The 13,956-nt window shown below is 43.4% G+C and overlaps 1 protein-coding gene and 1 long non-coding RNA gene across 7 annotated transcripts in view; one reads left to right on the top strand and one right to left on the bottom strand.

The window, feature by feature from the left end:
• Positions 1 to 13,956, top strand: part of COL24A1 (collagen type XXIV alpha 1 chain) — a 151,121-nt gene that overhangs the window by 6,667 nt on the left and 130,498 nt on the right. For 2 of the 6 annotated variants that reach the window (XM_068690208.1, XM_068690207.1), the window contains exon 1: positions 11,065 to 11,383. The exons of the other annotated variants lie outside the window; for them this stretch is intronic. In XM_068690208.1, coding sequence (XP_068546309.1) covers positions 11,328 to 11,383 — 56 coding nt within the window. In that variant the 5' untranslated portion in view covers positions 11,065 to 11,327. Of the gene's footprint in view, positions 1 to 11,064; positions 11,384 to 13,956 lie in introns of those variants that run through there. 6 annotated transcript variants of the gene reach the window in all.
• On the bottom strand, positions 2,664 to 11,064 carry LOC137860222 (uncharacterized). Its single transcript, XR_011098787.1, has 3 exons — positions 10,914 to 11,064; positions 8,380 to 8,509; positions 2,664 to 3,272 (listed from the first exon to the last, which is right to left on the bottom strand). It is a non-coding gene; the product is annotated as an uncharacterized lncRNA (long non-coding RNA).

The raw sequence follows: 13,956 nt of genomic DNA, 5'->3' as shown, positions 1-13,956 counted from the left end.
CATAATATATTCACAACATTTTATTTCTTAGTTCCTGAGAAATCAAAAAGAGGATTGTCTTATCCAGTAATGATTCGGTTTTGTGCTGGTGAATGAACCATATTTCTGAGACTTGTTCCACAGTATGGCCTGGCTTGCTGTATTGACGCACTAAAGCCATTCCCCTAAAACTTATTTGCAAGCACTTATTTTAATTCTTCATGTACAAAATCCTGTCATCAGTAATACATGAAATGCCAGATGAGATATTTGTAAGTGACTTGCTATTCCTCTCAGTGAATTTCTAGGATGCAGGACTGCATAATTGTAAACTAAAGTAAAACTGAAAAATATGTCAAAGGGCAGCAAACCAGAATAAACTCCTACTTGTAGGGTGCTGTTACCAGTTGTTGGGGAAGCAGTTGAAGATTTTTGCACAACTGACTATAATGTTTCCTGATCTATATTACCCTGTCAACAAACGACATAAAAGTAATTTAACAAGTGTCAGAGTATTTTATTTTTTTTTTTGAGGGGAAAAAAAAACCCCACAACATAGAAGGACAAGGGTATGATTGGAGCTACTGTATGGTCTGTCATGAGAAGCAGTGAATGAAAAGAGATTTTTGAAAGCCTTTTTTGAAGAGCAAACAGGCACAGTGCAAAGTGTAAGTCTGATGCAGTAGCAACAAATGTATGAGGTTCCAAGTGACAGTGAGGAGGTGCAATCGAATGAAACAGGAAAACTAAATAACTTTCTATTCATAGACTGTTCTTGTCTTTGTTTTAAAGTTGAGCAGGAAGATGATCAGGGTGCAGTATATTGCTGTTTGCAATCCTTTCAGATGCAGGAGCTCAAGCAGGCAACAGCAGCCTGTGCTGTAGAGGCTAGCGTGGTGGTAAAAAAAAAATAAAAAAAGTCAATCCAAATAACTGAGTGCTAAAAAAAAAAAGTTATCATAACACAGCTGGTATTGTTTGGGAGGATAATCTCTTCAGACTTTAGGACTAAAGGACGTTTGGGGGGGAAAAAAAAGCAACACAATTCCAAGTGCCAATATCCATCAAGCTTTTTGCATTTACAGCCCTTGGAATTATACAATAGCAAATAGAGATAGAAGCAATTGTGATAAAACTCTGTGCTGCAGCACTGTTGTAATGAGAGAATAAAGGTGCTTGCAAGGTTACAAAGGGACAGACTCTGCTACAGTACAATCGCCTGATATCACTGTGGAGAGCAGCTCCCGGGGGAGATGGGGAAGTCAATGAAATGAAACAAGACCATGAGTTTTGCATCCCATGGAGACCCACGACGTTAGCTGATGGTGCTTCATTTAAGTCAGCAGCTCAGGGGAGAGACTAGCAGCACAGCCAGCACCTACCTCCAGCCACCAGTTTTACCTCAGGCTCTGCATGGGCTACTGTGAGAAGTGCTCCCTGGCATCCCCCTGCACTGTGTGCGCTTCTGGTGCAGCCAGGCTCTTGTGTCTAAAGCTAGAAAACACTGTGGGCTTGTGGTAGCCCTCCATATGTTTAGACCCTTAGAAAAATTATGATTTGAATGATACAATGCAGGAAAAAAAAAAAGCCTTCATAACTATATTCTCCTGGGAAATGCAAGGTTGGAGAATTGGTTAATATTCTAGACTAGAAGAAGAAAATCCACAGACAGATGTGTGTATACAGTGTAAGTTCAGACCTGCTGTTCAATTGACTTCAGCCGCATATCTTAGCACATGTATATCTGTCTCCCAAAATGGGGATTTAATCCTTAAGGGTTCCCTTACTACACATTATTTCTCTAAACAAGAGACATATAAGACAGTATTACTAAAGTCGATGATTCATTCTGATATGCTACTTAAAACATGCCAAGGACGTTAGCTACATCCCAGCCAAACCTCACTGTCAGAAATAAACATTGATCTGATGGAACTCTGCATTAATTTTTAAAACATAACAGCAGGGGGCAAGGAGGTCCAGGGATTTTCACTACTAACCAGCAGCTTCCACAAAGGGGATGAGGTATGCTTTCAGTGCTTGCTGCTCTTTGTCTAAATAAAAGCAGGATTTGCAGTGGTGGATAAATTTTGAAGAATTCTAAGGTTTTTTTAAGGATCTTTCAGAATAATTCCATTTTCAGTAAATGCTCTAGGAGAAAATGTATCCTGCCTTGCACATTGTACCTAAGATTGCCGAAATGTATTTTTAGGGCCATGAGCTAAACTAACATCTGGCTTGATTGATATTTCATCTGTACTACATGCACTTGGACTGAATGTAGCCCGTGGCTTATTTTGTGCTCACATTTTGAAGTGGCATTCATCATATGTTCATATCGCATGCAACCAAGCCCCTATGGCTGAATTAGTCTTGCATTTTCAGCCATCTGACATGCTTGCAAGTGCTCCACGTTTTTTTATTACTTTGCTTACAACTAATTACTCAGGCTATATCAGACTATTTATATGCTTTGTAAACACTCCCCCTTCCAAATGTTCTGTGGCATAATTTTCTTCAGTCTCTTCATGGAAGTTTGTCAAATGAGTGAAGCAGCTGAACGGGAGAGGCATAAAAATGAATGGAAAATAAATTGTGTAGTGTCAACAAGGAAACGATAGTCATTGTTAGAAAATATTTCTATGATAATTATGTTGTTTAATTACATATTTGGAATAATATATTACCTGCTGCTATACAAAATGAAGATTGGCGTTTTCTTTCTGTCCAACTGCCACATGGAGTAACTTCAGCACAAATTGCCGTAGTGCAGAACAAACAGCTCTGGTGCCATTGGGACTCTTCCCACTCCAGTGATGGTCTGATGGCAGTGGTCAGTCTTCAGTGCCAGCATTTCCTCAAAAGTATCATTAAGATAAAACGATCTTTTTCCTAACAGATGCATGCCTTGATCCATGTGAATTAACAGTTGTATACGCAGAAGTGGGGAAGGGTTACTGCTAGCACATGCCTCCTTCCCAGCAGTCAGTATGAAGCCTGGAAGGATGTTTCCTATCACCAAGTTTGCTAAACCAAAGGCCTTCAAAATCTCTTCCATCCTCCAAAGTGCAGGAAATGGAGTAGAGTGAAGGCATCAAGTTGTGGCTGGCTGTCAGAGGCGCACCTGAAATACTTCTCTCTTCCACCAAGTTCCTGAAATCTGGACTTCTTCCACAGAACCCATGTCTGTGTTTTACAGTTACTGGGATTTTGCTGAGGTAAACTGGACTCAATAGAGATGATATTGCCAAAAATGAGGGATCTGTTCATGTCACCGAAGTATCTGGAAAGATCTGAAAAGAGGATTTTATTTCTTGGAAAATGTAGCCCTTTTTTGCTTGCCCCAGTTTCCTCTGGAGTCTTCTCTGACAAACGTGGTGTGCTAAGACCTGGGAATGCTTGCTCCATGGGACCTACCCAGGCTTTCACAGGAAGTCTGCTTACAATCAGCTCATACTGCCTCAGCTACCCCAGTGAGCTGAAGACCCCCGCCTCCCTCCCACCACCAACAAAAAAAAAAAAAAAAAACAACAAACACAACACAACACCCCAAAGCTCAACCTATAGACTATTAAGCTTAAGGAAATCACTTTGTAAATAATGCTGCTTCAAGAATAATGCCAAACTTCTGGAAATATCTGAGGATGTTCATCCAATTTTTAATGTATATTTAAACTATAAAATACAGGCTACAATTCTTTGTAAAGAAGTCAGATATTTATTTTTTTTATTAAAACCTGTTTCGTTCAAATTCTCCAGCAGGTAAATAAGTGCTGTTTTATTACTTATGTAACCTTAAAATCATTTTAAGTTAGCTCTTACAGGGAAAATACTTCCCTTTGGAAAAGAGCAGCTAGCTTACATGTGTTGGGCAATCAATTTAAAGCAAAGCTAAACATCTGATAACCATAAATGCCATATTTTTTTGGTAAGCACATTCTAATGCCTTAAATACTTAGGGACAGAAAAGTGCTCCCCAAACTATGAAGTAAAAGAAGAACAAATTATAGAACTTCTATGCATTTTTCTTACTGGTTTTAGGGAGGTCTACATTTCAGACTGCAGAGGTCTGTCTCAGCTGGATCATTTCAGAAAGCTTTGTACTGCCCCAGAAGTTTCTGAAGGGAGATGAAAACCGTATTGTTGTGCCTATGTTTGAAAATGGGGACTACGTTAAGGTTTGGCATCTCCTGCTTCTGCAAAATTACCTAAAGTCTGGTATTAAGATGTATCATTGTGCCAGTCTGATAGCTCTTGCCTTTCCACTAAAATTCAGGCAGGTTGTGAGCCTTTGAAAATGTAGCAGTTCCCTTGTGTCCAGGAGAGACTTCGCAGCTTCCACCACTGCTCTCCCTGGAAGTCACAGGGTGCAATGCTGGTTTGTCTTGAGAGAAACCTGAGCACCAGAAGAAGCTGGAACCCTGTGAAAAATCATTCACAATCCTGCAAGAACTCCAGTGTGCACTGCCAGACTGCAGGCAATAGTTAATGCTAGTACTTTGACTTACAGTTGAGGAGTCCAAAGCTTGTAACAAGGATCATTTACTAAACCTTTGTGTGAGTTTGGGTGCACACAGTGCAGTTACTTGCATCATCTGTTGTTCAACTCTTTTGATGATTTTTAAGACAACACCACATAATTAAACCACCATGAGGCTTCACCACTGTCTAATAAGAATAATCCAGGCACATCTGGCTTAACAATTTGTTTTAGATCCAAGCAAAAAAAAATCTCATCTTTCAGATGTATTCATCTCTTTTTTTTTTTTTGTATTATTATTATTTTTTTTAATCAGTGCTTATTGTTTGGTTCAGTTTTACTCCAAGAACAGTCTCTACTGTGAAATGACTGGGGACAGAGGGAAAGGGGAAGCGTTGCTCTGAAATCATGCTGTGCCTGGTGAAAGTCCCTTGCTGTAACAGTAGTTCTTGTTTGCATATCTAATCAATTTTAAATAACTGAAGAACAGGATTAAAACCTTCATCTCTAAAAATAAGGTGATGAAAATAGGCTATTAAAAATACCACACTATATTGGCGGTACAGCTGCAAAGGATTTAAAGAAATTAATTATACTACTACTATAAAAATATCAGCATTGAAGTTGGTGCCAATGTATTTTGGTCTAGGATTCCACATGTTCAGCTGTCTGGTATTTTCAGAAAAAGTGACGTACTTTAAGTCCCTTTCTGTATAGAAAACTTTCCTGCCATTATACATGCCTCATCTAGAACTCTCACTTTGGAAATTAAATATCCATGACGCAAAAATACCAAGTCCTACTTAAAAATACTTTTGGCTTGCTTCTTTGATCCAGAGGTTCCAAGAAAGTAATTCACAGTTTTTCCCTTTACTGGAAGTTAAAGAGTACAAGAGAAGTCTGATACTGACATACCTGTACCAAAAAAAAAAAAAAAAAAAAAAAAAAAAGAAAAAAGGAAAGAAAAAAGTGGGAAATAGTGCAATTTCCATTGATAATGTTAGTATCTACTGAGTCTGGAAACTCCTGTTTTAATGAACATCATCAACAAATACTGTCAAATTTAAATTACTCCATTGCTCTGCATGATTTAGATAGGCTTTGTAATACGAGACTCAAAAACCATTGAAGAGAATTGGTGAGAAGTTGGAGGAAACTTTCTGATGTAGCAGATCAATGGGAGAGCATTGTGAGAAGGTTTTCTGAAGTGAGAACAAGTTCCCTTATTCCAAGGCAGAGATTTAATGTGGTTTTAACTACCACTCATCATGAGTAAGTGGAGGAGTGAATCTTCTGTAACCTGTCCTTAATGTTGCCAGAAGCTAATTTTGCAGAAACAGGCCAAAAGCGTATTTCAGCCCTGTTCCTCTAGTGAGAGCTGGAAGCAAAGATGGACAAGAAAGACCTTTCTAGGACTAACGAACTGAGGATTGAAGCATCTTCCGCAGTTGCTGAGAAAAGAATGGGAAAGTCTTTGAAAAAGGACTGGCCTAACGCAGATTTCTTTGTGGCTTGGGAGCGAAATACTTCTCAGATGACTGCGCTGTTTCTTCCAGATGTGTGAGCAATTTTTAGTGCTGCTGAGATTTTGCTAGCAGGCTGTGAGAGCCCTATCGGTGTGGGCACTTTCACTTCAAATGAGTTCCATTTTCATTCTTCTACAGAGTGGTTTTCAGGAAATAACTGCAGATTTTATTCTACAGAAAGATGTCCTATACGACGCTAGTTCTTTTGTCTTATTTCTTCACCCTTTCTTCTTATGCAGAAGGGTGCCAGTGAGCTCTACCAAGGATGCCAAGCATCCTTGGGTGACACAAATGAGTTTTATATAGAACTATCAGAGCTTTCCTGTTATTTGTTTATTTATTTATTTTCAAAAATAGGTTTTTACATCCCTTTATGGATGGAGATGAGGCAGGTTCATACAGTGACAGAGGACTGGGACCCTTTGGGAAAGGCTTCTCCATGGGAATGCTCCTGGAGCCCTGCTGAGAGAGCCCTGTGGTGCAGGAGACCCCACCAAGGTTGCTAAATGCCTGTGGTAGGAGGTCACAGCCACCACTCCAGTGGGAGCACCCACTGAGGTCTGTCTTGCTCTCTGTCTCAGCACATGCCTGTAGAGTTTGTGATTTGGTCCTGGGCATTCCAACTCTCAGCCATATTTATGAATGTCACCTACAAGTAGCTTCTCAGCTCCATGAGTACCCAGAAATACCTCATGTCAAAGACATCTTTCTGCCCGTGAGAGTGGGTATCTCCGCTTCCTTCCTGGATCGCAAAACACACCATCAATGATGGGACAAAGGTTAACTAAAAATGAAAATCATAGGGTTTTCTTCTCCTCTGGTTTTTCTTTCATTAGCTGCTCTTGGGCTTCAAAGCCTTTCTGTGAGATGGAAACTTACTGTGCTTCTCTCTTGGCAGTTTGGCCTGTTTGGTAATTGGAGTCTTCTTGTCTGGTGAACCATTCCCATGGTTCCTATGTTGCACTCGTTCTTGCTCTCGTACTTTCCATTCACTTATTACTTTCAGACTAGCTGCTTCTCAGGCTTCTCTCTTCCTTTAATATTTTCTTGTGTGTTTGGCTAGGCTTCTCCACATTCTTGGTATGGCATATGATGTGCCATCACTGGAACAACACATCACAGATTTTCAGCTGCTGGGTGTGGGTTTGCTTCTCCAGCACAGTTTGCTTCAGTTGCACATTTCAGCTTTCCCTAAAAGGCTCTTTAACTCTGTTAAGGTGAGTTTCTGCCATAGGTGTGGCTTATTAAAATGGGTGACACCAGGTCTCACAAACAATTGCAAGTATCTTGGCTTCAGTGAGACACCTTTCCCAGCTGGAGTCGCTGGAGCCTTGTGGTCTGGAGCCTGTACTATGTCTTGCAGTTCACTGGGGCTCTCTTCTCTTTCTCGTTCCTGGCTGGATACATTCCCTTGTTTGCTTTAACTAAGCAACTTGAAGAAACTCACTGCTCTGTATGGTCATTTGTAGTTTGGCATTTTTGTCAGTCCTGACTATTGCATGCTTTTATTTTATCTCAGTTTTATTTATTTATTTTGCTCTGTGCCAGGATCTCTGAACTTTAGTCCTCTGAACTCACAGCATCTCTTTTCTTCTCTTAGCCCCTTCCCCTCACAGTGTTTTGTGTTGGTCTTGTAAGGTAGAAAAATCCTCTCCACTTATAATTCTTTGGAATGTAAATTTAATTATTTCTCTACAGCAGAAATTTTGCTAGTAGAAAATTAAAAGTGATAGAATTCATGTAAGAAGTCATCAAGAACCATGTTCTTCAAAGGCATTTCCAGATTTGGCATATTCAGAACTGGAAAACATTGTTTCTCACTAATTCCTTCTATCAGAAGATAATAGGCATAACTAGAGAGAGAAGGTCATTACAATTTCTTTCACATTCTGCAAAGACAAATGGTTTCAGACCACTTTTCCTTTTTCTTTGATTTTAGGCATTTTTGTCAAAGACATGCTGTAATCCTTTCCATTTCTTGTAATTCTTAATCACATTTGATAGCTCGGTAACTTTCTTTAACCAGAGTACTGTGTTAAACATTTTTTGGCTGCCACAGAGAGAATTCTAAATAAATATTTTGCTGAACTATGTTCCAACAGTTTTGGTACATAGCCTAACACCATATATTGTGGTGTGCAGGGAAAATCAGTCGCCAGTGGGAACTCAATAGTGGTGTAGATCTTCTGCCAAAAAATCCTAATTCTGGGACTGGCCCAGGAAAGTTGTATGGGTCCCATTCTGCTCCTACCAAAGTCAAAGGTAAAGCTTATTGAGTGCAATGGGATAAGACTCAGAGTCCAACTCCAAGCCCTTACATTCCCATTTCACACATTTTCCTTCAAATTCTTATTCCTTTATTTCTTGATTTTTAGGCTCTGGAAATATACTTACTATTGCTTTCTCCTGTACTTATTTTGGAAGGAGAATCCCAGATAGGACCCTTTTTCCTTGCCTCTTACATCACTTAAGAACTGCTCCTGTTATGTGCCTTGCAGTGGGGCTGGAACTCAGCAGCTGTAATCTGGAGTGACAGATGAGCAAGTTAGTTCATGAAAAGAGGAAAAAACTGATGGAAAATGAGAAAACAAACAGAGCTTGCAATCAAATCAGAAAGGCCAGAAGTGGTGCATTGAAAGAACTAATTTTGTCTTTCAGTAATCTTACTTGGAGAGATAAGAGAAATTAAGGACAGGACAGGCTGTAGTCAAGCAGGAGAGAGCAGACATGGAAAAACGGGATCTCAGGTCATTTACCATAGGAAACGAAACTCCAGCATCACTGTGTTGGAATGAGAGCTAACACATTTGGAGCTTGAATGTGTCTTTCAGTGTCTGTAAGTATACAGATGACTAAATATAGCTCTGGAAATAAACAGAAGTAATCTGATAGCTTTAAACATGGTAGGCTTTGTGTATTAGGCTGTAAAAACACTTGGAAGAAGTGTAAGATTAAGACTGATGCTGCCTTTTGGCATGAAACTTTGAAGAGAGCTGGCGCAGATCTAACACGCAAGGTGATGGGCTACGAGGTGGGGGCTGCTGGACTGTTTCCAGCAGTGCCACGCACTCGTGGAAATGTTTTCCTCATGCTTTTTGATTTGCTTTCTTTGTCTGCATTTGATGGTGCTCATTGCTTCTAGAAGCTAGAAGCTTCAGAGGCTCTGAATGGTGTTAATGCCAAAGGAAAGCAACTGAGCTGCGGAGTAGCATTACTCACTTTACAGAAAGAGGCTCAAGACATGGGCTGGGGGCACAAGGACCTGCCCTCACGTGGCCCCAACCTGCTGGTGCACGCTTGGCTCTGCAGCGTGTGGGCTGCATGTGGCAAGGAAACGGGAGGGCACAAGTAGCCCTGGCCCATGCCTCCCATGTCCTGATGGGCCCCTGGACTCCGTACAAGAAGGCAGCCAAGGACCCTGCCCAAGTAGCCTGAATACAGGGCTCGAACCCATAGCACAGGCTTTAACAAGGACATAAAGAAAAAAGCGTCAAGCAGGAGTCAAGTGTCCTACTTGTGAACTTAATTTTGTCATTCTGCATATAGAAAACTGAACAACTGGTGTTAATTTTTAAACCTTACATTGCTTAAAGTCACTGCATAGTCAGGGTCAGCAAGCTTTATTTATACCCTGCACACACAGCTGGCGAGAAGCTCAAGTTGTGCCATCCTTGGCACAAGCACTGCAGGAAGGGGTGATCTTGGCACATGATGCCCCCACTCCACCTCATCTTGTGCTGCAGGGCGGCTCTTGGACCTGTCAGTGCACACTGAAATGAGGGCAGGATTCACCCAGGAAGCCACTCAAGTGTGGTTGAAACTAGAAAGAAATACTGGCAAAGACTTGATTGCAGCAGCATCTAATACATCTGGGCAGGAACAAAGTTTCCTCAGTGAACAAATACATTTTCATGTTCTCCTGTCACTTATTTTTAAGGCAAGGTATGTAGACAGGAAGGCAAAATGTTGTCAGTTTTCTCCTTCAGCTTTCAATATGCAAAGGAAATCAGAAATCCCAGGGTAGTCAGTGAGACGATGAACATTCTGGGTGATTCAAGTTGTTGAAAATGAATTTGTGTGAAACTAAACACTGAAACATTAAGGTCAGTTCTCCGGGAGTAATTTATCCCCTGTAACTTTGTATTCTGATATACTCAAGAAAAAGTCAATGGTCTAGGTTTGCCCTTGGATGCCTTGGACCTTTTTTTTCCCCCTATTTTTATGCCTATTCCCAGCTCCTTGGACCATGCAGAGGAGGTCTTTTCAGCTGAGTGGAGCATCCTCAGTGACAACAATACACAATCCTCATCTTGAGCAACTTTTGTTGTGCTTTAGCAATGTTTTTCTGCACATTCAGTTTTATTTCATGTCACCTTTCTCCATACCTACAGCTTGAAGATCTTTGCTGCAAGTCTGATGTAAAATCTTTGTGAAATTACACTCAGAAAGAGCCAAATACCACAATCCTAACTCATGTAAAATTTCTGCTTAGGTCAATGGAAGTTTTGCTCAAGTGAGGCTACAGGATTTGACCGCGAGTTTGCAGCTTGGTGTGTATTGCAACATCTCGTATCATCTAACTTTACCTTGTGTGTCTTGAGGGACAGCTTGCATCAAGATGTCTTATGGTTAAAAAGTTGTGCTAGACTGTTCCTGGGATGAGGTAGGAGAACTGCAGATGACAGTTAAGACCTCTGTGTCTTTAGGAAGAAACAGGGAAGGGAGTCATATTTCTCTTGGCATCCCCGTGCTTCTAAATTACATCTGCTCTTCAACCATTTTCCAGAGGGAGGACTGCAGGACCCCACTCCCTTTCCACCCGAGAAGCAGAAACCTGCAGCACGCTCAGCTTTTCCCCCCTCACACCGCATCACCGCCCCAATCCCCGCGTTTTGACCCAACCTGCGCCTTCCAGCCCCGGTCCCCACCTGGAGCCCGGCGGGCAGCGCCCAGCGGCATCACCTGCTGGGGTTTTGGGGTTGGGGTTGGGGTTGGGGCCGGCCCGCCCCAGGGCCGTGTTTGCTGATGTAATCTCCCGGCAGCGGGCGGTGAAATCCAACACCGCGGCGGGTGCCGTGGCGGGCGGCGGCAGCACCGGACTCCGGCAGCCGCGGGGCTTCTCCGCGCCCCCTGCACCGCCCCCGGCCCCGCCGCGCCCCCTCCGGCTCCCGGCCCTGTCCCTGTCCCGGCCCCCGCGCCCCCCCCCCCCGCGGGCCGTGCGCGGAGCTCGGCGGAGAGCTCGGGGCTGCCGGGGTTTGATGGGCAGGACCTGAGGCTCCGGCGGCGCGGCGCTCGGCTCCGGCTTTCCCTCGGACCTCCGCTGCCCGGACAAATGCATACAAATGCATTTGGGAGCCCAGAGGACAAGGCGAGGACGCATCTCTCCCGCGGCACCAACGTAAGCGGGAGCGCGGGCAGGGGACGGGGTGGGATGGGGGCTCGCCTCTGCTCTGCTCCCAACTCGGGGGGTTTCCCGAGCTGCTAGTCCTAACCCGGCGAGGTGCTCGCTTTCCCCTCAGGTAGCTGAGGGGGTCCCGGTGCTCTGTAGTTCTCCCCTGTCCAGCCCTGAGGGGTGTGCGGTCGAGGAACGGTGTTCCCCGTCCCCAGGTTGGAGTGGGGCGCTTGGGGGACAGCGTGTCCCTGCACCCGCAGGTGACCTGGTTGCATGTCCCCCCCTTACTGAGTGTCTATTGAAGAGCAGCAAGCAAAACCTGCAAGGCTTAACGCTTAACAGCTGAGGCTGCTCCCTCTGTAACGTGTATCACCAGGTGAGGTGCCCTGCATTTACGTGCTTCTGCAAGAGGCTTACGTGTTTCTTGAGTACAGTCGATTGCGGTGTGAAGGTAGAGCTCGTCTCTCCTCCGTGGTTTGCCTAAATGCAGACTAAGCAAGATGATCATGAACTTTTGATGGTTGAAATGACATTATGGTAACAGTATGTGTCTTCTTTGTAAAGTGCTTATTTTATTCAGGTAGTGGCTAGAACGAGGTTTACTGCAAGGTCTGGGTGGGAAGGGGAAGGATTTGTCTCATGTTGTAGTGAGGATTGTGCTGCTGGCATGTTACCTGGGTCTGCCTGAGCAGTGATCAGCAGCTACGTGGCTGCCCGAAGGTGGTCTGAGTGGCTGTGTCTGCGGAACTTCTGAGCACAAGTTAAAAACAGTGGTGTTTTTTTCATATTTGTGAGGGGGTATTGCTGATGGAAAAAAAATGAATTACTGTAAAGTAACACAGATGCAGTTTACCCGAGTACAAAATCTGTATCGCTGAGATAGAATTGTAGTAGATATAATATATGTTCTGAAGCTACATGGACAGTTTATCTTATTTACCTGAATCTCTTGAGAGAAAGCAACCCAGGTGCTTGCCTGTGTTAAGAAACCAGATTTATTTATTTATTTTTTTGCCAGAGGATCAGGTTTCTTTAGCGTTTCTCAAGCCAGTCAGTCCCTTTCAACTTAAACCACGTTTTTGTGGAAACGCCATTAGGTCAGACCTGCTACCTCAATAGGATTGTCTCTGCAGGTTAAATACATAAAACTCCTAAAGCTGCATGATGCCTGAGTCTGACACAGTTTGCTGACAGAATATTTCATTTTAAAACATGAGCAACCTTGTATTCCCCTTGTCTCTTGCAAGCAGTGAGCTGTAGGATCTTTGAAGAGTGATCTACAAAATACACAGAGACAGTCCTAGAAAGACAAGCATGTTTCACACGACTGGGAATCTAAGTTGCATACTTATGCCTTGATACAGAGGGAAACTTACTGTCCTCTGTCCAGACAAGAGCTAATATAAGGGATAAAGTACACGCTCATAATAACAGTTCTAAAATCCTATTTTCTCATTAATTTTTCTGCTTTTAGAAATGCTAACACAGTTGGTTGTTCTGGACGTGCTAGGTTGTCGTCATAAGCCACATGCTGTCCCGAGAGCAATGGGGCAACCGGGCAGGGAGTTTCTTTCCTCCCACCACAGCCCTGTTGTAGGACTCATCTTAGGCCACTGCTCCTCAGGAAGGAAGAGCAATGCATTTTTTGATCCTATTCCTCTTGCCTTATCTTCCATCTCTTGCTTCTTCCCTTCTATAAAGTTGTGAGCCTGCTGCAAGGTTTTCAGGAGTCTCACTCTTGCTGGTTACCAGGTGCATGGTGAGTGAAAAGTGTGCAACGCTCACCATGCACCAGGCTGTGGAGGCTGCCATGTCCCTGCCAGCCACACCGGCTGCGGGCCTCAGAACCCAGGAGCAGCACCATCCCTGCCACCTTGTCTCATGATAGTGGCAAAGGAAGATGTCTGTCTTCTCAGATATTGAAATAGGTGGTCTTTAACTGCTTGGGGTCATTGGGAGGCATGGCGTGACTCTGTCCAGAAGGTTCTATCGTCATTCCCCAGAAAACCCTCGGGGTTTTACTTGAGTGCCTTATTTGCCTTCTGCTTTTGAGAGGTCAGAGAGGCTGTGGTGGGCAGGAGCTTGGCGACTCATTGTTCCTCTTACTTGGTGTGGAGACAAGGCTCGTAGGAAACTCTAAGAAGTCTGTGTGGGAGGCACAGGGATGTGCTAGGGCTGCCTGGCTTGAGGAGAGCAGTGTGAAAAACAGATACAGTACTTTCAGGATGAGAAAAAACTGGAAGAAAGGAAGGAAATGACACTAGTGCCCATCAGTGAGGGAGCCATGACTGCACTTGCTGTGAGATTTGACTTAAAAAGTTATATTTATGGATACTTAGATGCTCAGGTAGGTCCAAGTATAAACAACTCTGCCAGTGCGAAGCCATGTGGAGGGATGCACCATCAGGAGATAGAAGACAACTGCAACACCAGCCTAAGCACCACTGGAGCCGACAGAGACGGCATTGTGCTGACTGGAGTTGTAGACTGCCAACAGCAGGGCCATCTGGAGAGGATAATCCAAATATCCTGATATACTACTGTGTGCTGGGTCTTCCCGGTGTTTAAACACTTGCGTA

Source organism: Anas acuta, chromosome 8 (genome assembly GCF_963932015.1).
Source record: "Anas acuta chromosome 8, bAnaAcu1.1, whole genome shotgun sequence".
In the NCBI taxonomy this organism is placed as follows: domain Eukaryota; kingdom Metazoa; phylum Chordata; class Aves; order Anseriformes; family Anatidae; genus Anas; species Anas acuta.
The sequence above is the reverse complement of the archived record's forward strand: the minus strand, read 5'-3'. Positions and strand labels throughout refer to the sequence as shown.